At 35.7% G+C, this 24,198-nt stretch overlaps 1 protein-coding gene across 5 annotated transcripts in view; it reads left to right on the plus strand.

The window, feature by feature from the left end:
* FAM13B (family with sequence similarity 13 member B) overlaps positions 1–24,198 on the plus strand; it is an 83,905-nt gene that overhangs the window by 8,205 nt on the left and 51,502 nt on the right. For 3 of the 5 annotated variants that reach the window (XM_043465416.1, XM_043465419.1, XM_043465417.1), the window contains exons 2-8: positions 2,746–2,912; positions 4,588–4,779; positions 5,202–5,414; positions 10,826–11,003; positions 11,308–11,449; positions 16,135–16,230; positions 18,158–18,318. In XM_043465416.1, coding sequence (XP_043321351.1) covers positions 4,623–4,779; positions 5,202–5,414; positions 10,826–11,003; positions 11,308–11,449; positions 16,135–16,230; positions 18,158–18,318 — 947 coding nt within the window. In that variant the 5' untranslated portion in view covers positions 2,746–2,912; positions 4,588–4,622. The remainder of the gene's footprint in view (positions 1–2,745; positions 2,913–4,587; positions 4,780–5,201; positions 5,415–10,825; positions 11,004–11,307; positions 11,450–16,134; positions 16,231–18,157; positions 18,319–24,198) is intronic. The other 2 variants (XM_043465418.1, XM_043465420.1) reach the window with 1 other exon arrangement.

The following is a 24,198-nucleotide window of genomic DNA, read 5'->3' on the forward strand; positions in this document are numbered from 1 at the left end:
CTGGGTGAAGTACTTGTAGGCCGTGCAATAGTTTGCAGTCTATGGTGTATGTCCATACACCGTATGGACATATGGTTCATAAAACTTTGTATGTATTACAATCACTCGAAGAGCTGATTAAACATACAGAGTCCCAGGCCAGGTTCTCATGGATGCTAGACTGGGGTTGTGGCTGAATATCTCTATATTGAACAAACCCCACCCCACCCCCAGATGAAGTTAGGAAACCAGTGCTGTAGGTCACTGGTCTCAAAAGTGAGGTGCTGGCACTTTGAGTGGGCAGGATGATCTGTTAAAATGTGTGTGGAGGTGGAGGAATACAGTTTACATTTCTGTTTATTTTTAATGTTAAATTTTTTTTTCTTTTGCTGAGTTGTGCTGCAAGTAGAATTTTAGTTCCCTGATCAGAAATCAAACTAGTGCCTCTTGGGTGGAAGTGCAGAGCCCTGACCACTAAACTGCCAGAGAATTACTTTTAAAAATGTTATTATAGTATGTGTTTATTATGTTCATAATATCTTAGGGTATTCAATATTTTACCTTAGATATACACATACATGTATGAGAGGTATGGTCATAATCTTTTTGCTGATTGAAAAATTTGGAGCGCAGGGCTCTAGGCATTGGAAAACAATTGAGGAATTTTGTGTAGGGAATTCAGGTTAGGTTTGAGTATTGAGGATATCAGTAAGGAGAATAGAGGAGGGGACTTAGGCACAGGGGATTTTATTTCCCTTTGTCTTTATTACTTTTCTTCTGATTTAAAAGTTTGAAATCATGTATGTTATAAAATAATTGACTGTGGCCATGAAAACTTTTTGAGAGTTACTCAGAATTAACCAGGTTATTTACTAATAGATTTTCTCTAGGGTCAACCAGTTTTTACGTGAATACTTTGAATAAAATAGGGGTAAATGAACTGTCTCAAGGTGAAATGTTTTGTTTAGTGGGTTGCAGTTTGTAAAATATATGTGTTGCATCTAGCACCATGATTTGGCGAGTGTGGTTATACAAAATATACTCGATTTCATTGCTCGTTGTAGTTTTATGAAATCACTATGGAGGAGGGTTGGTTATTAAACATCTTGTCCCTGAAGTTAACCTCTCTAAAAGATCTTATATAACTTTGAAATTGTTTTTCATGTAAGAGACTACATGTTTTAGCAGGCATTTCAGGATATTTTGGAAGTAATCATCTACTAAACATTTGTCCTGGGAACGTGGTTTTCCTTCCCCTCCGTTTTTAATGTTTCTCCTGGAGGTATATGTTACTATTAACACTTTTTTTTTTTTTCTTTTTAGTGGGTGTGGTGTTTTTGGAAGGGAATCCTCACAAAGTTCTTTGAGTTGCCTGTAGGACTTCAGTTTAGATCTAGCTAAGCCGTGTGTGTGTGTGTGTGTGTGTGTGTACATGTATGTGTGTGTATGTGTTAGATCTAGCTAAGCCGTGTGTGTGTGTGTGTGTGTATACATGTATGTGTGTGTATGTGTGTGTGCATGAGCACTCAGTCATATCTGACTCTTTTCGATCCCATGGACTATAGCCCACCAGGCTCCTCTGTCTGTGAGATTTCCCAGGCAAGAATACTGGAGTGGGTTGCCATTTCCTTCTCCTATTAACATGTTTTTGAAAACCACACTGTATGATAATACTCTTCTGCTTACCTGAACCCTCTTGAGCAGGGACCTGCAGTGTACTGAGCTTATTAGAAGATTTTACATAGATTATCAGAATTTACAGAAGATGATGAGACCAAATATTAAATACATTGCCAAACAGGTTTTCCCTGCCCTTTTCTCTCTCCACAGCCTCTTTTGCTGGCCTTTTAACGGTATGTAAAGAAGAGAAAGAAATTGATTTTCTTTCTAATGCATGTGTGGATTTTCTCAGTAAAATGTAACGTGTGTAGGTATTTTTTATATAAGGAAACCTAGGCTTAGCGACATGGAAGCTGTTCAGGATCACGTCTACAGAGCTGATACTTGAATAAGCACCTTTCTAGTGCTGTGTATACACGTTACATATGCACTTTCTAGTTCTAGGTGGAAAACTCTTTTCCAACATGCACTATTGTCTGTTCAAATTAGAAAGCTCGTATTGCTGTATTCTGGATAACAAAATGTTTCTTGTATATGAAGTATGTAAGTGTGGTACCAAGCTTAAACTCATGTCTTTCACTCTGATCTAAAAGTGCTTCCATGTTTAATTCTGAGTATATGAGTAAGGATGGAATAGAACTGGGTGGGATGTGTGTGTGGGTGTGTGCACAAATGACGGGTCCATTGAGGAAAAATGTATTATGAGAATGGTGTAATCCCTGAAGATGTGTGCCGTCAAAGATTGTCCTGTGCAATACGTTTGTTTATCTTTAGCAGAATCATACCCAGGTTAGCCATCGTAATTTGAAACTTTGTGTAAAAAAAAAAAAAAAAAAAAAGAAACTTTGTGTAAGATTTTTGCCTCTTGTTCTCAGACAGATTAAAAAAAAAAAATTTATCTATGTGGCTGCATTGGGTCTTAGTTCTAATTCCCTGACCAGAGACTGAATCCAGGCCCCCTGCATTGGGAGCTTGCAGTCTTAGCCATTGGACCACCAGGGAAATCCCTCTCAGACAGATTTTTTTTTTAGGCAGAAGAATGCTTTTTCTTTTAGTCGCCTTCCTGAATAGATTGACTGATGTTTCTTGTCTCTTCTCACAGTTAAAAATGTTATAGGAAATTAAAAGAATTTTTTTTTCTTCTAGATTAACTGCTGAAGTACTGATCGAGTTCTGCGTTTCTTCAATGAGGAACTATAGGCTGATCTTCTGCCATAATCTCAAACAGCCATAAATGACAAAAGAATGCTTGCTCAGTGAGGGTAGCTGGTGCAGAAACCATTTTTTAAACTTAGGTGTTTAAGTACTCAAAGGTAAGTTTTCACAATGGTAATTATTCCATGCTTATATATCCACAGAGATTTTAGAATTAATTTCCTGTGACTGCTATTGAATTGTTGACTTCAGGTTTTATAGTTATTAACTGACATTAGATGTGTTAAAGAATGGGTTTTGCTTGTCTGAAACTGTTTACATTTATGGCATTTTGCTGTCCCTAAGTTAATTTTTACCATTTATATAAGTTTCATTTGTTCTCCAGTGTGTTTACCTTTTATACGTATGGACATATACAGGTACGTATACATTTATTTGTGTAAACTTTTAGAATATTGAGCTTTTTTTTGTTTTGCTCTTTCTCTTGTAGGGTGAAAGGAATTGTGTCTCTGGGGTGTTGAAAAAATCTCAGTTGGTGTCTTTTTGTTCATTATCAACTTTTGAAAAGTTTTTCTTTCCTTTATCCATATAAAGTAATACATTTTTATTTTGTTTTTATTTTTTATCTCTTTGGCCATGCTACATGGGTTGTGGGATATTAGTTTCCAGACCAGGGATTGAAACCACGCCCTCAGCAATGAAAGCACAGAGTCGTAACTATTGGACCACCAGGGAGTTCCCATAAATGATTATTTTAGAAAATGAATATTTTTTGAGATTATTTGTTCTTTGATGATTCAGAAATTGGAAACATTGTTTTTGCCCACTGATTCTTTATTAATCACAAGTCCTACAGAGTTAAGATGAATAATTTATTTCTTTTGAACTGGACTGTGGAAGTTTTTCTTTTGAATAATTACGAAGCAGCAGGATTGATAAAAGAATATTCTCATTAAAGGTAGATGCCTAGAGCTGAAGCATTTCCTTTGTTTATAAAAACATTATATTCTACATGCTCTGTCATGTAGAAATAAGAACTGGTTAATCTTGTTCTTATTAGCCTATCATTTAAAAAAAAGATTCTCTCCTGTTAGGGTGCTTATGAATTGAGTGGTTAGATACCAGAGTCCAGAAATGATTAGGTTTGACCTTTTACTTGTGTCATTATTAAGCTTGGTCAGTAAGGTCTTATTGGAGCAAAATTTGCCCCTTGGTTTGTCTTTGAGACATTAATATCCTTGGCGAAGTTGAGTGATCAGTTTTGCCATTGTTTGATAAACATGCAGTCTTGGCATGGCATTAGTATTGGCTTCCCTGGTGGCTCAGCTGGTAAAGAATCCGCTTGCAGTGCATGAGACCCCAGTTTGATTCCTAGGCTGGGAGGATTTGCCGGAGAAGGAATAGGCTACCCATGCCAGTTTTCTTGGGCTACCCTGGTGACACAGCTGGTAAAGAATCTGCCTGCAATGTGGGAGACCTGGGTTCGATCCCTGGGTTGGGAGGATCCCCTGGAGAAGGGAAAGGCTACCCACCCTAGTATTCTGGCTTGGAGAATTCCGTGAACTGTATAGTCCATGGAATTGCAAAGAATCGGACATGACTGAGCAACTTTCACTAAAGGAAGCATTCAGAACTGACTTCACATAGTAGAGAAGATGCTTAGATGATTGTTATTGAGCTTTAATTGTAGAACACACTATGGGCCTGGTAACTGGAACATATTTAATAGATAAGAATACATTCAGGTGTAAAGCCTTCTTCTTTAATGTATTTAGTCATATTGCCACCAGTTAATCATTATAGTCTTTTTTTTTTTTCCCTTTCATTTGGCAGAAAAGACAGCTTTGATTTCTGGCTGCAAAAAAGATATGAGGAAGAGCTCCTCCCCTTCCTTGAGTAACTGCAACTCCGTTCTTGCTAACAAAATATTTGGAATTCCACTTGATGAGCTGCAGCAGGGAGGACATCCAGACAATGAGGTTCCGTTCATAGTCCGCCATGTAGTGGACTATATTGAGGAACATGGTATATATTTCCTTACTTTGAGGGCTAGCCTTTGTTTTAATAGACATAACTTATTCCTTTTTGACCTTGGATTATTTTTTTCCTCAGTACTCAATGTCCAAAATATTGTGAGGAAAACTGATGGAAATTCTTTTTTTTTTAGTGTGTCTTTCACTTAAAGTTATATATTCAGATATGCCTGGTTTAGAGCCTATTTTAGTGGGAGGTATGATAAGAATATTTTTAACGAATATAAGAGGGTGGGATAAAGTAGAATATCCCTCAAGACAGAGACAGTGTGTGTTTTTAGATGTGTGATTTGAAGGTGTTCAGCCCAATCAGACAAGAATGGTTTTCTGAAAGTATGAATACTTTAAGTTCACTGGAGAATGAATATATATGGTAGTTGGAACTTATTTAATTTTTGCCTTGAATTAATGTAGGAGGTCTGGAGCAACAAGGACTTTTTCAAGTCAATGGGAATGCTGAGACAGTGGAGTGGCTTCGGCAGAGATACGACAGTGGAGAAGAGGTGGATTTGGTTAAGGAAGCAGATGTTCCCTCAGCTATTAGTCTTCTTAGGTTTTTCCTTCAAGAACTTCCTGAACCTGTTATCCCTGGCAGTCTGCATATTCACTTGATGCAACTTTCTCAAGGTAACATAATCTGAATCTTACCAATCAGTCACTTAACATTTAATTTTAAAATCTTTATCTTTTGGAGATCTTGACATGTAAGCAGTAATTATAGTAATTCTGAGAATAATTTCTTGAATTCCCATTTGAATACATATGCTCTTTGGGGCTATATTGTCTCGTTAAAGGAATGGCAACCTCTTAGATTCCTATAGTGCTCTTTACTTTTTATGATTGGTCTTAGTGAGCCTAAGATATAGGATGAGAAGGAGGAAAAGCAGGAGACAAGAACAAAGAGAAAGAGAAGAAGGAACAACAACAACAAAAAGATGTATGGCAGAATGTCCCATAATAGCCAGAGGTGTTGGTTAGTGGTGATGTTACTATGTTTATCCTTGGTTTGATTGAATATTCTAGCAAAAACCAGAAGACAGCTTTGATTCTAAGTTTGGACTATACCTAAAACTTGTTCTTGGACACCTGCCTGAAGGAAAGTGAAAGTCGCTGAGTTGTGTCTGATTCTTTGCTGCTGCTGCTGCTACTGCTAAGTTGCTTCAGTCGTGTCAGACTCTGTGCGACCCCATAGACGTAAGCCCACCAGACTCCGCTGTCCCTGGGATTCTCCAGGCAAGAACACTGGAGTGGGTTGCCATTTCCTTCGCTACCCCATGATAAAATATCAAATTGGACATCAGATTACAAACCAAATAAAGAAATTGATTTGTCTCTGTTGGGTTAGTTTTTTTGGGGCAACTAAAAGTAGGGCTTAGCTGGGATGGACAAGAAAAATAAAAGTAGAGGTATGCAGAAAGGTAAAAGAACCAAGAAGCGAGGAGATGCTTCTGTGTCTTGAGCCAGATGGTATTCATGTGTATATAATAATGTGACATGTTTCATTACATAGGAAAATTTATGAAGTTGACATGTAATACAGTTGACTCTGGAACAGAATGGGTTTGAACTTACATATTTTTTCAATAAATTTGTACTATGGTACTACATGATCTACAGTTGGTTGAATCGACACATGCAGAACCGTGGACTTCGTGGACCTGCTGTAACATCATACACGACTTTTCAATGGTGTGGAGGGTTGGCACCCCAACCACTCTGTTGTTCAGGGATCAAATGTATTATACATTTCTTTGGATTTTTGAACTCTTTTTTCTGGCTTTTCTTTGTATTGTGGAATCGCTTTAATTTTTTGAAATGGAACTTATAGAGAAATTCAGTGATAGTAAGAAATTAGAACTGCTTCCTTAATCCCTATCGCTGTGAGAGCTGGACATTTTGTTCGTGTATGTCCTTAAGTTGTGTATGGTTAGAAGAGGAGGATTTCCTTTTGAGAATATTTTTCCATTTTATTTTTTCTTTCTTTCTTTTTTAAATTTAAAAGCAAGCCTAAGTTAATAGATGCCTCTTACTTATGTGTTAAAAGTCAATACAAAGATACTTTATGATCCTCTTATGTATGTTTTTCTCTATACAGCTAGATGATAGAGCTCATTTTATACTTGATTTATTCAGGAATGATTAGACTGATTCAGTTTTCTTTCTTTCTTTCTTTCTTTTTTTTTTTAGTTTTGTTTCTTTATTGTGCCACCTGGATCAAAGAACAAGTTTCAGAATAAAGTATCAATATCATCGCCTTTTTTCAAAGTGTAACTTTCTTTTCTTGTCCCAAGAAATATTATTTTTGTTTTGAATTTCTGAATCTATTTCAAATTTCTTTTCTTAGAAGTAGGAATATTTTCAGATGTTTATATTGAGTCACCTAATAAGCATTTTTGCACCCGTTAAATATATATAATGAAACTGATGTGTTAAGAGTTTTTGAGCTCTTTTTATGTCTTCAGAGCCACTTATTTTGTTTTTATAATGATAAGATTCCATTTTCCTTGTGTTATAGAATTGTCGACAGGTCTTTTAAAGTTCTAAGAATCTGATAATCTTTCAGTTTTGACTGAAAATTTATAAATGAATAAGTGGAATAAAATTTAGTGATAATAAAGGTACTGCCTCTCGTTGATGCTACCAGTCAAAGCTGTTTTGTCATTGAGGTTGTCATTTTCACTGTTACTCGTTTAAAAGTATGACAGTATCGTACACTGTGTTACTTATCGAGTTACAGTATATATCTTACTAATTATTCTGTCAGTATTCACTTATGAAGGAATTTAAGACATGCGGAAATGCTGTTGGCCTGTTTTGAGAAAACCACCGTTCTTCTCCATTGCCCATGTACATAATCATTAGCACACACCCCCGTATACACACACACATGCATGCACACACACCCATCTAAGACACCCATTTCTTTAATAGCTATGCAGATAGGTGTGGCGGGACTCGAGGTGATACTTGTATTTCTGTTGTAATAAAATCTATTCGTTCATCCTTTAATCATTCATTTGGAAAGGTGTCTGGGTCTCTGGACAGAATTCTTTCCATTTATTGTAAGTAACTCTTACGTTAATATTTTAATTGATGTTCACAAATAGATGAAATTAGTGCTTTTAAGGTCATGGAGGGAGCATTTTTCCAGTTGAATTTGAGTTAGTGGTTTTTTTTTTTGTTTTTTTTTGAAGAATAGTTTTCATTTTCTGTGGCAGCAGGACATTGCAAAGTGGTGTGGTGTGGTGTGGTGTGATGTGGTTTGATCTTTAATTTATACCAGTATTTCACAACCTTGGTACTCCTGATATTTTGGGCTAGGTAATTCTTTAGTATAGGGGCTATCCTTGAATTTTAAGATATTCAGTAGAATCCCTGGTCTCTGTCTACTAGATCCACTGGTAGCCCTTTCCCCCAGGTTATGACAGTCATTCCATTCATTGTCAGTATTATCAACCATTGGTTTAACTCTTGATAGTTTGTCCAGTTGTTTATACATCATATTTTGGTAGAAAACACAATTCACAGTTCTGTGAATTTGTTGTTACATTAAAAAAAACTGTTACAATGCTTAAAAGATTTCCTAGTCAGGGGAATCTTCTTTGATATGTACATATATTTTTCCTGGTTATGATTTAACTAGGTTGTAGGCTTAAAATGGCAACCCACTCTGGTACTCTTGCCTGGAAAATCCCATGGACGGAGGAGCCTGGTAGGCTGCAGTCCATGGGGTCGCTAAGAGTCGGACACGACTGAGTGACTTCACTTTCACTTTTCACTTTCATGCATTGGAGAAGGAAATGGCAACCCACTCCAGTGTTCTGGCCTGGAGAATCCCAGGAATGGGGGGGCCTAGTTGGCTGCAGTCTGTGGGGTCTCACAGAGTCGGACACAACTGAAGCGACTTAGCAGCAGCAGCAGCAGGCTTAAAAGGAAAAAAACTGTTTAAGCAGATATGTTTTTGACACACACACACACACACACACACACACACACATTTAACTAGGAAGTAGGCTCAAAAGGAAAAAAAGTTTAAGCAGATATGTTTTTAATACACACACACACACACACACACACACACACACACACACACACACACACACACACACACACACACACACACACACGCTGCTCTGCTTATTTGAAAACTTTAGAAGCAACCTGGTAGAGGTAAATATTTTTGAATACTTTTTTGAATACTAGAAATGTTCACTAATAAAAGTAAAGCAGCATGTTAAACAGTATTTCAGGCAAAACCAGTGTAGCCCACAATCTTAAGACCCCGTCAAGTCAAATGTTTTAGTAGTGCAACATGTTTTTTCAGTTATTGTGTTATTTTCAGTTATTTTGTGTTATTTCTGTTATTTTCAGCTTCTTCAACTAATTTTTATTGAACCCCCTACTGTGTGCCAGGCACTGTTTTAGATTCTGAGAATGCGGAAGTGAACAAAACTGTCTTAGAGCTAAAATTCTGAAGGGGCTTAAGGAGAGTTAAATGATAAAATAAATAACAAGAGTATGTTACATGGCTAAAGAGAATGTTACGTAGAATTTGTCAATGTTGATGTAATCATATTGATAATATTAATTGAGGCATATAGTTTTGAGTTGATATACATGGTTTTTCTTAAATCCTTTTCTGCTACATTTAGATTGTTAAAAATTTCGGTGGCTCAGACGGTAAAGAATCTGCCTTCAGTGTGGGAGATGTGGGTTTGATTCCTGGGTCAGGAAGATCCCTTGGAGAAGGGAATGGCTGCCCACTGTGGTATTCTTGCCTGGAGAATTCCATGGACAGAGGAGCCTGGCAGGCTGCAGTCTATGGAGTTGCAGAGTTAGACACAACTGAGCGACTAACAGACTAACACTTTCACACTTTCATAGTCAACAGAAATTCAAAAAAACATTCATTCAGGGACTGTCCCAACCAATTATAAAGACAGAGTACCTGGGCAGTTGATAATATTATGAAATGTAGAAGAATTGTTATTGGTTGCATTTTAAATTTTAAGTAAAACTCATGTGACCATAGCCGTTTCTGTTAACTTCTTAGAGTTGCGTTATTTTGTAGAGATGACCAATATCATGGTCAGAACATTTTACCAATAATTTTTCCCCAATAATTATTTTTAAATTAATTTTAAGAACCTCAAGGAAAATACAGAATGAAAGATAATTGGGTTAATTTTCCCTATTAGAGCAATTAACTACTTCATTTTGAGGTACCTCTGAGAAATTGCTTCTCCTCTTTGGGACCCTCACCAGTCAGTGGGTTGATACAGACCTAATTTCTGTTAATGAAAACTCATTGACCTAAACACAGGACCTGTCTTCTGGTAGTTGAAAAGTCACTTGGTAAACCGAGAAGAGGAATTTGGGTTTTTTTTTTTTTTTTTGCTCCATCATGCAGCATGTAGGATCTTAGTTCCCTGACCAGAGATCGAACCCCCTGCATTGGAAGCCTAGAGCCTTAACCACTGGATTGCCAGGGAAGTCCTGGAATGCATATCTTAATGTATTGATAGTTCTGTTGATACTGCTGAATTTAATTGTCCTTTTCAGAATGTTAAAAGAAGAAAGTCTGTTTTTTACTGTTTCTTCCTTGTTTTTTCTTTCATTCTGATACTGTTAGCTGGTTAAATTGCTTCTCATTTTTGCTTACTAGTGGTTGGTATTGACTGGTATTGACGAGTACATTTTGACTTCTTAGAGTTGGCACTGATTTGGAAACACATGTACAGTCATGCAAAAGACAGTATGTTGAGAATTAAAAAAAATAAGCTCTAGGATTGGAGCCAGTGAATAATAGATGAAGAAAACATCCTCCAACAGTTGAGGGGTTGCATTCCTTCTCCAGTTCTTCCACTTAATAAGTGAAATGCAAAGCCCTAAGGCATTTGGCCTCTAGTGGAGGAAGTGAAGAGGTTTTGAATTGTTATAGTAAACTGATGATGTAGGTGGGGTAATGTGAATCTGGCAGAATATCTGAGCTTTGCTTTTACTTCATTAAGAAAAAACCCTGTCATTATGTTTTATAGATTATAATAATGAAGATGAATTTGGAAGAAAGTTGAGGTTCCTCTTGCAACAGCTTCCACCTGTTAATTACAGTTTGTTAAAGTTCCTGTGTAGATTTTTAGCCAATGTAGCATCACATCATGAAGAAATTTGGTCGGCAAACTCTTTGGCTGCTGTCTTTGGTCCAGATGTCTTCCAGTAAGTTTTTTCACAAATTTTTGTTTGATTAAAAAACATTATATTTGTGAAATAGAATCATTATACTGTCTCCCCAGGGTCATAGGTTGCTTGATGAACCATTATTTTTTATAGTAGATCTGATTAATCCTCCCAGCATTTCTGTGAACAAGGTACAAATTAGGTTGACTTTACAGATGGGAAAACTGAGGCACAGAATGGTGGCATAAATCACTCAGGTCTATAAAGTGACTCATTGGTTTTTTCAGACTTTGTCTGTGATGGATATAAGGACTCTGAATTCAATTTGGACTTTCATTCTTAGTGTTTACACAGATGTGGAAGATCTGAAAGAACAAGAAATAGTAAGCAGGATAATGGCTGGACTTCTGGAAAATTACTATGAGTTTTTTGAGAATGAAGAGGAAGATTTTTCATCTAATGATTTGAGTTCAATTACTGAACAGGTGAGAATATTTTAAATATTCTACTTGGGGGGAGGTTTTTTTTCACTTGGTAAAGAATATGCTCTTAAGGGCTTGGCCCAAACGTATGTGGAATTTTGAAGTACTAAACTGGAAGTAATTTTCTTGGTTATTATACATTATCATAGGTGATATTTCCATGTAGTATATGAATGTGATTTTTTTTCTGAACAACTTTCTTGTCATTTGGGTAATATGGAAAAGGAATCGAAACCAGAGATATGCTAGAGCTTTTGTGGCTTTTCTTGTGTTTTTCTTTTGTTAAATTAAGCATTGTTTATTTTGTAAGAGTAGTGTGTTTTTGTTTTTGCAAAGAAATTGCTAGCATAGAGGAATGTAGGCAAAGGTTGAGAATTAGAAGGTAGAGGGAGAGGTGGTATGTAAAGTTGACACAGACTTTTAAAAATGTTTTTTTGATTGAAGTAGCAAGTCAGTGCAGCAGTGTAACCATTATCATATTAATTCCCATTAGGGAAGCATCAGGAGAGTAATGGTTTAGGTTGCAGATGTTTTAAATTTTGTGGCTCTTGAATGTTAAAACCCATTTCTCAACAGTATATTTTATTGTTACTGTTATGCCTTAATGGTTGAGACTATAAAAGGGTCCTCATTCATTTCTTCTTTATGAAGTGAGAATATTGATTCTGAGTAATTGTTATTGACTGTAAAGCCACATTAATCCAGACTTCTCAGGTTTAGAATTCATGCTTTAGGTCTGTCTGGAAGTTTTTCTTGTATACTTAAGTGAAATGATTGTCAAGCAAACTTTTATATTAAAACCTATAATGTTATTTATATTTTGAGTGTGGGGTGGGGCTGCTACCTTTTTAAAAATAACTAATAATCTACCTGGTTAAAAATAAGTAAGGTAAAATATATAGTAAAATGTCCCATTCTTACCTGTGCCCATCCTTTCCCTCTCATTGGTTTTTTAATGTGTTTTTCCAGAATTTCTTTATGCAAATGTAAGTAAATATTTCTTCTTAGTATTTTTAATAGGAAAGTAGCATACTTTACATACTATTCTACACATTGTTCTTTTTTAATCATTTGACAATGTATCTTGGAGATCTTTTTTTGGAATGTAAAGAGCGTAGACTTTTTTAAAAAAAAAATCTGTGTAAAAAAAAAAATCTGTGTAAGTTCTCTGTTGTATGAATGAAACATATAATTTATCTGAATCATAGTCTCTGTATCCACTTGAAATGATGATAGCACATCCCAGTTTTCTCAGAGGTGTCATAGTTTATATCTGCTTTCTAATGTAATTGTTAGAAAGAAATAATAAAAAATATAATAAAATAAAATAATATAATAAAATAATAAATAAAAATTTATTGTTATTTTACTAGCTCCCCTTTTCACTTTCAAATGTATCCCAAGTTTAGATGATAAATTATTATGGTTATGCTGTTTATTGATGGACAATGGATTACTCCCCTTCATTTGTTCTTAAACTATAAAGCAGCATCTCATCTCTTGAATGTTTATCATACAGATTTTCATCCATTCTTATAGGTGTTGGCTTTTATTATGTGAGTTAGGAGTTTTATTTCCTAGGTAGCCAGGCTCTTATTTAAAAGGATTTCTGTACCGTTGTGAACTATTATGGATAAGTCTTTTTAATAATTGGGAATTATACTTTCCTTAGGTTTGTTTGTTTTGTGTTTTTAAATGAAGTTTAGTTAATTTACAACATTGTGTTAGTTTCGGATGTACAATGTAGTGATTCAGTTATACATGTTATACATTCAGTTATGTCGTTATCCTTTTTCAGGTTCTTTTCTTTTCTCTTATAAATCATTACGAAGTATTGAGTATAGTTTCCTGTGCTATATAGTAGTGGTGCACAATTGTCCCAAACTCCTAATGTATCCTGCCCCACCTCCTACCTTTGGTAACCATAAGTTTGTTTTCTGTGTCTGTGGATCTGTTTTATAAATATCTATTTTTTTTAAGATTCCACATATAAGCGATATCACATGATATTTGTCTTTCTCTTTCTGGCTTACTTCACTTAGTGTGATAATCTTTAAGTCCACCCATCTTGCTGCAAATGGTATTATTTCATTCTTTTTAATGGCTGAGTAATATTCATTGTGTGTGTGTATGTATCAGTCACATGTATATATATGTGTCAATCACATCTTCTTTATCCATTCATCTGTCAGTGAACATTTAGATTGCTTCCATATTTTGGCTGTTTTAAATAGTGCTGCTGGGAACACTGGGGTGCGTGTATTTTTTCAAATTAGAGTTTTTGTCTTTTTCAGATACATGCCCAAGAGTGGGACTGCTGGATCATATGCGACTCTATTTTTAGTTTTGTAAGGAACCTCCATACTGTTTTCCATAGTGGCTGCACCAATTTTACATTCCCACCAAGAGTTTAGGAGGGCTGCTTTTTCTCCACACCCTCTCCAGCATTTATTTTTTGTAGACTTTTTGATACTGACCAGTCTGACTGGCGTGAGGTTAATACCTCATTGTGGTTTTGATTTGCATTTCTCTAATAATTAGTGATGTTGAACAGTTTTTCATGTGCCTTTTGGCCATCCATATGTCCTCTTTGTTTTTTAATTAAAAAATTTTTTTTATTATTTTATTTTATTTTTCCTCTTTGGAGAAATGTCTGTTTAGATCTTCTGCCCATTTTTTTTTTTTTTGTACTGTATGAGCTATTTGTATAGTTTGGAAATTAATCCCTTGTGAGTTGCACTGGTTGTAAGTATTTTTCCCCCCATTCTGTAGGTTGTCTTTTTGTTTTGTTTATGGTAAGTTTAATTAGGTCTCATTTATTTTTCTTTTTACTCTCAGAAATGAAGCCAAAAAGATACTGCTACAATATGTGTCAGAGAGTGTTCTGCCTATGCCTTCCTCTAAGAGTTTTATAGTATCCAAGTCTTATATTTAGGTCTTTAATCCATTTTGAGTTTATTTTTGTGTGTGGTGTTAGAGAATGTTCTAATTTCATTCTTTTACATGTAGCTGTCTGGTTTTCTCAACACCACTTATTGGAGAGTTTGCCTTTTCTCATTCTTTTCTCATTCAGTCTTGTCTCATTTGTCATTGATTAGTTAGCCATAGGTTGGTTCCTTAAGTTTTTTATATTTTCTTCATGTAACCATTTTTACCATTATCTGACTTTCCTTCCCTCTTTTTCTTCTTCCTTCCTTTCCTTTCTTCCTCTCCTCTCTCTTTTCGAGTATCAGAAACTGTTAAGAAAACAGTAACAGATGTCAAATTATAATTTACCATGTATAAACTGAGGCTGAATACATATATATATATATATATGTTATATATGTATTTGTGAGATAAGTCAGTAGAATTTGTAGCCTGAAACGGTGCTCCATGGAACTTTTGGCATATTTTTTTGAAGGTTTCTAACTATACAGTATGTGACTTAAGAAACTTGATTAAAATAAAGAACTGACACAGCTGTTCAAAATTATTTTTGCTGAAAAAAAAATGTCAAGAAGAGAACAAGTAAATATATATGCCTTAAATGTTTAATGCTTTTTGATACCCATATGAACTCGCATCTTTGGGGGATTCTGTGTGCCACCTTTCTTTTCATTGTAGTTCAGCAGTTAATTTTTTAAAATAAAGTTAATGGCTGCTGAAAATGAAACAACATACATACATTTGTGTTACTCATTTTCTACTTTTCTGAGATGATTTGACTTATAAGAAACTGATGATGCCAGTTTGATCTCATGTTTATATCTTGACTCTTCTAAAGTCTGCAGGTTCTATCTTGATTATGTTTTACATTGTGTAATTCTCTGATATTTCTATTATCCCGCAGCTTTCTTATGTAAACTGAAATATATTCATAGCTCACATATATTACATTTATATTTCTATTTTTTAAGCACTATAAAAACTGTCTCAAAATATATTACGCTTTACATTAAATAGTTGTGGTCAATTAACACCTGGAAATAATGTTGAATTCTACAGATTTGACTGTGAATAGAAAAGAGGATATTAGCATATTGAACAGAATATGCTCAATAAACAGGTAGTGTAGTGAGTCCTAAGAGCCAGCAAGGTATATCATTTATCTTGGCTCATGTTGCTAATCACCAGAATCTATTATCTTGTCTACTTTTCTTACAGTTTGAATTATAACTGGATTGTAAGTAATAGTACAGATTTCTGAAGTTTCTTTTTTAAGGTAGATTTCATATCTTTCATATTTGTCTTGTGAAGCTGAATTGATCAGATACTGAGTGAAAGTAAAATCTCCTCAAACTCAGCACCGTTTGGTTGCATTTTAAAGTTGTTATAACTTAAATGCTGCTAATTTGTTATCCACATACATAAAGAGGTGGGCAGACCTGACCTGTCCTGGCAGTGCATGGATTTTCCCCCTGATTTTGATACTTGAAGAAAGCAAAGCTTATTTAGCACTCTACTTTTAGAGTTTCATCCCATTAATGCAAGTATTTGGCCATTAGGTCCTTTTCAAGGTAGTAGATGTTTTTTTTTTAATAGTATGAGAGGTCTCATCTGATTGGAGATGTTGAATAGGGAGTGTTTGAGTAATGACTCAGAGTCAGAGAACAGATTCTTTGTATGGGATCCTTAAATGATTGCAAATCCAGTAGAGTGGTTTGAAGATGTAGGTGATAATTATGTTTCTTTATACATTTGAGAAGGCAGGTAGCAGCGTTCTCCACAAGCTGGAGTCTGGAGAGCAGGCATTTCACGAGGTCCTAGAGAAGGGAATTACAGCAGTCAAAGAAGGAAGAGATGTAAGTATGGCTGAGGGTTTTCCATAAGTGATAAGTTGAGTCAGTTGCCTGTATAGGGCAGATTCAGAATAACTTGTGAACAGAATAGAGTATTGATAAGCAGAAGGTGATAAGTTAATAAGAAGAGGATCAAGAAGAACTTTTGAAGCTAAGTTGTGGGGTGATGGAACATTTTTATCTAATTTTTACTCTTACCCAAACCAATTTGGTGAATTCTTACTGCAGGAAATTCCACTAGAAGGCCTTGGGTGAGGGGTGGGGGAGTGAGAAGAAAAACCCACAGGCAATAGATTGTGTTCGTGTCCTATCTTAGTTGATGGTTACTGGTGAAAATATTAGGAAATATCTATTAATTATATGAAGCTTATTGAATCAAATATATATTCATTATAATTGAGGGTAAAGTTTTAATGGAAAGAGCTATTGACTGTAGACAAACTGATTTTAAAACCGGTGATGTAACATATTAAAATTGCAGTACTTCTGAACCAAAAATGTGTGTACTGAATAGTTACCTATTCTCAGTTTAAATAGTCACCTTACTTTTTTATTTTCAGTCTTCTACTCTTGTACTCAAACCTGAGAATAGTATTTTCTTGTCAGTTTTTTTCTTCCTTGGATTATCAAGTAGATATTAATTAAATACATTCTTGATTTTAAGTAATTTGTTAAATACATAGATAAAGAAAGAGTGTTAACTTTCCATTTCATCCAGTTTAAAAACTGACCTGTCATTTGAAATTTTCACCTTTGTGTATAAATCTGACTTCTCAGTTAATCACTTCTGTGTGTGTGTGAGTCGCTCAGTCGTGTCTGACTCTTTGCGACCCCATGGACTGTAGCCCACCAGGCTCCTTTGTTCAAGGGATTCTCCAGGCAAGAATACTGGAGTGGGTTGCCATGCCCTCCTCCAATTACCACTTAGGCCAATGATTTTCAGTACTTGTTGATTAGGAGTTGGTAGTGTATCGAAGTATAATTACCTTTCCTCTGATTCAGGTTTTCGTTTCTGAGAGTCTGGTAGCAATTGTTGTATTTGCCTGTCAGGAAAACCACCAGTGTTATATGTAGCAGTAAATGTATTCTAGGTATTGTCAGCCCATTTGGCTAGAATGGACATAACTATTTATGTTTACTGTTTAATGTTTTTAATGACTAGTATTAGTTTATAAAAAATGTTATGACTTTATGGCTAGTTTATTCTATGGGATAGCTTAATAAATGTTTTTCATTTGAAAATATTTTGTTGGTTTTCCTTCTCAGATATTTGTGTCTTTTTAATTAGAATGATTATTTACTTATGTAGCCAATTTGATAATAGAAAATGTTTTATAGTCCCTGCCAGAAAGAGAATTACAACCTTGAGTTGTGCTTCATGGTAAAAATAAGTGAGTTCTTCCTTGTTGTAAGGTCCAGTTTCTGCATGAAGAGTTGAGTCTGAATCATTTGGAAGTTAGCCGTCATTTTCTAAAACATAGTTAAGACCTTAAGGCAAAATTTCTGTGCCTTTTTTTCCCCCACACTTATTCTGTATTAAAATCACTTGTTCAGTGCACTTGGAAATTGGAGAGGTCAATTGAAGTCTTTGTTGTAGCTCTTAGATTTACAAATCTGATTGATTAGGAAATGAAGCTTTTTAAATGTTAATTAACTGTAGTGTGCATGCTTTTTCGTAGTTTGCAGTCTTATTCATATTCCTAGTGATATACTAATATAATCATTACCTTCTGCTTTAAAGTATTATGTTTGGTTTGAAATTTTACTCTAAGGTGGAGAAGTTGGCAGATACTTTGTAAGGGAAATTGGTCTTAGGAAATGGAGTGGAAAATGAGTTGTATTTAAATTTTTCTTAGAATAGTATGTTTTAGATGGTATCAGTTAACAATTTCATTAAATTTTATTTCTTGGTTTCCTCTTATTTATATAGGTTAATGAACTTTCTGAGGAAGAAGAGGAAGATGAAAAGCTGGAACATATAGAAGAACTACCAGAAGAGGGTGCAGGAAAATCAGATGACATGCCAGAGGTGGTACAATTAAGGATGACTGAAAACATCCTGGAACCAAATAGTGTTACGGCATCAACAAGGTAGTATTTCATTTGAAAGGACTAGTTTTTGAGCACTTCATTCTAGATGTAAATTCACTCAAGCACTAAATTACACAGATTATAATGATATATGAAAGATTAGTTTGTATGTGAAAAAGAACAATAAGAAAATTTTAAAGAAGTAAACTGGTTAAGGAGTTTTCAGCTATTAACACCTCCTAAAGAAATAACCTCTTATGTTTATTTTCTCTTAAAGTTTATTGGTTTTTGTATTATTAGTGTATTAGTTGGGTTGGGTAAAATTTCAGCACCTTTGAAAGTAGAATTGCTAGAGAAACATATAGTGGTTGAGTTGACTATATTTCCAGCTCCTAGGCACTAGATTGAATTAGGCTTTAAGGAGAGGACTCTGTGATCCTTTAAGATGGTGCTTTCTAATCCTTTCATGTATAAAGTGCTATTAAAGATGGTAGGCTGGAGGCACTGTCATAGCACACAGGTAGACCATTGAACACACTATTTAGGAAGCATTAGAGAACTCAAGAATGCCCCATACATAGCTCTAGGTTTGCTAAATTCTGAGAAGGAAAACCAACAAAATATTTTCAAATGAAAAACATTTATTAAGCTATCCCATATGGCTAATGGAAAGAAAGATAATTTAATAGACGAATGCTGGCTAGGTACCAGATTTGAAAGGAAAAGCAGAGAGAAGAACATGAGAGCTCAACTCTAGGTTTGCTAAATTCTGTCCTAGTTCTCGGTAAAGCTCCATGGTTTACTAGTTAGGGGGACGGTTACTTGTTTAGGCCACTAGATATTTTTCATTAAATTTGTGTTCAATAAAATAGTGATTAAAAAAGTAGAAAAAATAATAATTTGATTAAATAAATAATTATTAATTAAATAATTATTAATTCAGTTAAATAATAATTTAACAGAAACAATATCATTTAAAAAATAACTAGTAATTTAAGGGAAGAACTATTCAGTGTCATCTAGAAAAATTATAAAGTAGTTTAAAGTGTATACTTCTATAGTTTTGTTTAGTTGCTAGGTCATGTTTGACTCTTATGATTCCATAGACTGTAGCCCGTCAGGCTCCTCTGTCTATGATATTTCTCAGGCAAGAATACTGGAGCAGGTTGCCATTTCCTTCTCTAGGGGATCTTTCCAACCCAGGGATAGAGCCCACGTCTCCTTCATTATAGGCGGATTCTTTACCACTGAGCCACCATGGAAGCCCATACTTCTAAATACCACTATTAAATTTCTCTTTGGGACTCTATATTTTTATATTAGTTACAGTTTCTTCAGACATGAAGATAATTTTGGTATATTAACATGTTTATTCACCTTTTTGGTGGTGGTTTAGTTGCTAAGTCGTGTCCAACTCTTAAGACCCCATGGACTGTAGCCCTCCAAGCTCCTCTGTCCTTGGAATTTGGAATTTCTCAGGCAAGAATACTGGAGTAGGTTGCCATTTTCTCCTCCATTTCACCTTTTTGCCCCTGGTATAGTTTTTTGTTTGTACTTTTCTTTTTACATGATATTCTTAATTCTATGTTAGATATATATGAAAATACTTATAAGCTATATGTTAAAAGTATATAGCTATGCCTTAATTATGTGTTTACTTTCTTTTTTCTGATCTTTGAGTTATTCCAGCTTACTCTACAGCTTTTGTTCTTAGGTCTTTTTCTCCTTCTTTTGACTTTTTCTAAATAAATTTGGAAAATTCGTTAGGCTGAAAGAGAAAATTTTTCTGTGACTATTGATAGGTATTTCCAGACTGTTTAAAATACTTGTCTCAGTTTTCATTACTGTTCGCAGTATTTTCCTGAGCACCTGAAAACAATAGATTTAGAGTGGTGTTCTTTATTTTCTTAGAGTTATGCTCTCCAATAATGTAACCACTGGCTCCATGTGGCTATTTAAATTTAAACTTAAAACAAATAAAATTGAAAAAAATCTCCACGGTTGTGCTAGTCACATTTCAAGTGCTCAGTAGCCATATGTGATGAGTGGCTACCATAATGGACAGTGCAGATATAGAGCAGCAGTTCTATCACTGTAAAAATTTCTTTCAGATAGTGCTCATTTAGAGAGGTAAATTCATTAGATATACTATTTGTTTACCAGCAAGGTTAAATATTGTTTGAAATGCATGCTGCTAATAGTTTCTTTTTTTTGGATCATCTGTCTAGCTTTGTAGAGGATCCTCCTTCCCTCCAACACAGCCATTTTTAGATGGAGTCATTGGAGATTTGAGGATAGTCAGGATTCCTTAATTGAAAGTCATAGAAACGGATCTTGGCTAATGGAAAGAAAGATAATTTAATAGACGAATGCTGGATAGGTACCAGATTTGAAAGGAAAAGCAGAGAGAAGAACATGAGAGCTCTAGCGAATTTAGTATAAAAGGATCATGGAAGAATCTCTTCAGCATGTGCCTGTTGCTGTGAGATTTCAAACTACTTCCTTCGATCTATCATTCTGCTTAAGATCAGATTCCTGTCAGGTGGCAGGGGAGAGGATCTGACATAAATTGGATCATGTGTCCATTCCCCAACCAGGGTAGAGGTGAGTCAATTGTAATTTATTCATGTATCAAGAGCACTGGATGGAGGGAAGAACTAGTTTGCCACAGAAAAATGGGGCTAATACCAAAAGAAAGGGTTAGGGGTATCAGGCAACACAAATAGATGTGTAGATTTAGTGCTAATCTCTATAAATTTCAGTTAATATTTATACATTAATATTTTAGTTTTGGCTGATTGAGTGCATAAAGGCAAAGAATACATTCACCTTAAAAAATTTTTTTTTTTTAGTTTTGTATTGGAGTATAGTCAGTTTTCATTCCAATCCCAAAGAAAGGCAATCTCAAAGAATGCTCAAACTACCGCACAATTGCACTCATCTCACACACTAGTACAGTAATGCTCAAAATTCTCTAAGCCAGGCTTCAGCAATACGTGAACTGTGAACTTTCAGATGTTCAAGCTGGTTTTAGAAAAGGCAGAAGAACCAGAGATCAAATTGCCAGCATCCACTGGATCATCGAAAAAGCAAGAGAGTTCCAGAAAAACATCTATTTCTGCTTTATTGACTATGCCAAAGCCTTTGACTGTGTGGGTCACAATAAACTGTGGAAAATTCTGAAAGAGATGGGAATACCAGACCACCTGACCTGCCTCTTGAGAAACCTGTATACAGGTCAGGAAGCAACAGTTAGAACTGGACATGGACCAACAGACTGGTTCCAAATAGGAATAGGAGTACATCAAGGCTGTATATTGTCACCCTGCTTATTTAACTTATATGCAGAGTACATCATGAGAAATGCTGAACTGAATGACCACAAGCTGGAATCAAGATTGCTGTGAGAAATATCAATTACCTCAGATATGCAGATGACACCACCCTTATGGCAGAAAGCGAAGAACTAAAGAGCCTCTTGATGAAAGTGAAAGAGGAGAGTGAGAAAGTTGGCTTAAAGCTCAACATTCAGAAAACTAAGATCATGGCATCTGGTCCCATCACTTCATGGGAAATAGATGGGGAAACAGTGGAAGCAGTGTCAGACTTTATTTTGGGGGCCTTCAAAATCACTGCAGATGGTGATTGCAGCCATGAAATTAAAAGACACTTACTCCTTGGAAGGAAAGTTATGACCAACCTAGACAGCATATTAAAAAGCAGAGACGTAAAAAAAAAAAAAAAAGCAGAGATGTTACTTTGCCAACAAAGGTCCGTCTAGTCAAGGCTATGGTTTTTCCCGTAGTCATGTATGGATGTGAGAGTTGGACTATAAAGAAAGCTGAGCGCTGAAAAATTGATGCCTTTGAACTGTGGTGTTGGAGAAGACTCTTGAGATTCCCTTGGACTGCAAGGAGATCCAACCAGTCCATCCTAAAGGAGATCAGTCCTGGGTGTTCATTGGAAGGACTGATGCTGAAGCTGAAACTCCAGTACTTTGGCCACCTCATGTGAAAAGTTGACTCATTGGAAAAGACCCTGATGCTGGGAGGGATTGGGGACAGGAGGAGAAGGGGACAACAGAGCTATGAGATAGCTGGATGGCATCATCGACTCGATGGACATGAGTTTGAGTAAACTCCGGGAGTTTGTGATGGACAGGGAGGCCTGGCGTGCTGCGATTCATGGGATTGCAAAGAGTTGGATACGACTGAGCAACTGAACTGAACTGAACTGATAGCCGATTAACAATATTGTAATAGTTACAGGTGAACAGCTAAGGGACACAGCCATACATATACAAAAATACATTCACCTTTGATGAAAGAAAGGTAGGCAAGAAATATCCTAGAATGCACAGAACCTAGAAAATAAGGATCTCTTAATAAATTCATTTTAGGGAATTAATGGATACTGTGTTGCATGAAACTAGTGATTGAACTTTTGCTAACTTAATGTCTTGTGTCTTTTTTTTCCCCTTAAGATTTATGTATTTTGACTTTGCTGGGTCTTTGTTGCTGCACATGGGCTTTCTCTAGTTGTGAGCAGGGGCTACTCTTTATTGCGATGTGTAGTCTTCTCATTGCAATGGCTTCTCTTATGCAGAGCATGGACTCTAGGCATGTGGGCTCAGTAGTTGAGGTCCGTGGGCTCAGTAGTAGTGGTTTGAGGGCTCTAGGGCACTGGTCCAGTAGTTGTGGCCCATGGGCTTAGTTGCTCCATGGCTTGTGGGATCTTCCTGGACCAGGGATCAAACCCGTGTCCCCTGCATTGACAGACGGATTCTTAACCAGTAGACCACCAGTGAAGCCCATTAAAGTTTCTCTTTGAGTTTTCCTCTGAGGTAGCTTACAAATATTTTATGGAAGTATTAGGTAGCCTACTTTGTATTTCTGTGGGAAGATAGGTTAGAGACCTCAGGGAAATAAACATTAAGTGACAGTTGAGCAATTCTTAAACATTTTGGTTTCAGATGTTATACTCTTACAAATTATTAAGGATTCTGAAGACTTTTGTTAATGTTGATTTTATCCCTTTGGATATTTACCATATTATAAATTAAAACAGCATAAACTTCTGGATGTGTTTTTTGTTGAGTTGTACTTTGAAAGATGCTTAGTATTTGTAGCTGAAATATAGCTCTTTATGATCTAACAGGTTGTTGTTGCTTGATAGATTTCTCCTCCTTTGTTAGTTTTAAGTCATTGATTCTCAGACTTTTTGGTTTAGTTTGTGGACCACAAAGAATTGTTACTGTGGGTTATAGCTATTGGCATTTACTCTTTTGGGAACCAAAACTGAGAAATTTCTTGAAGTAGTAATGAACTCATTACATGTTAATATAAAACTTTTTAATCAAAAGTAGCTTTTTCAGAATCTTCCAAAAGTCTTTAGTGAGAAATTTTTTACTGGCATTGTTTATATTTTTACAAATTTTTTTCCTGTCTAAGTTGATAGATGGTAGCTAGATTCTCACATTTTCGTTGGCATTTAATTTGTTGCCATCTGAAACTCCAATACTTTGGCCACCTGATGTGGAGAGCTGACTCATTTGAAAAGACCCTGATGCTGGGAAAAATTGAGGGCCAGAGGAGAAGGGGACGACAGAGGATGAGATGGTTGGTTGGCATCACCGACACAATGGACATGGCTTTTGGGTGGACTCCGGGAGTTGGTGATGGACAGGGAGGCCTGGCGTGCTGCGGTTCATGGGGTTGCAAGGAGTTGGACACGACTGAGTGACTGAACTGAACTGAACATCTGCTATTTTGGTTGAAGTGTGTGAAGAAAATCTAGCATTATATAAGTAGGTAGCTGGAAAAAGGTAGAGAATTTTTATAGCCTTTTCAGATAATTGTGGATATTCTTCTTTGACAGTACTCCAAAACTCAGTAAGTTGTAAGTTTTTTAAAGGTTATTTGTAATGTGGAACCCGAAAGC

This window comes from Cervus canadensis, chromosome 4 (assembly GCF_019320065.1).
Source record: "Cervus canadensis isolate Bull #8, Minnesota chromosome 4, ASM1932006v1, whole genome shotgun sequence".
Lineage (NCBI taxonomy): Eukaryota > Metazoa > Chordata > Mammalia > Artiodactyla > Cervidae > Cervus > Cervus canadensis.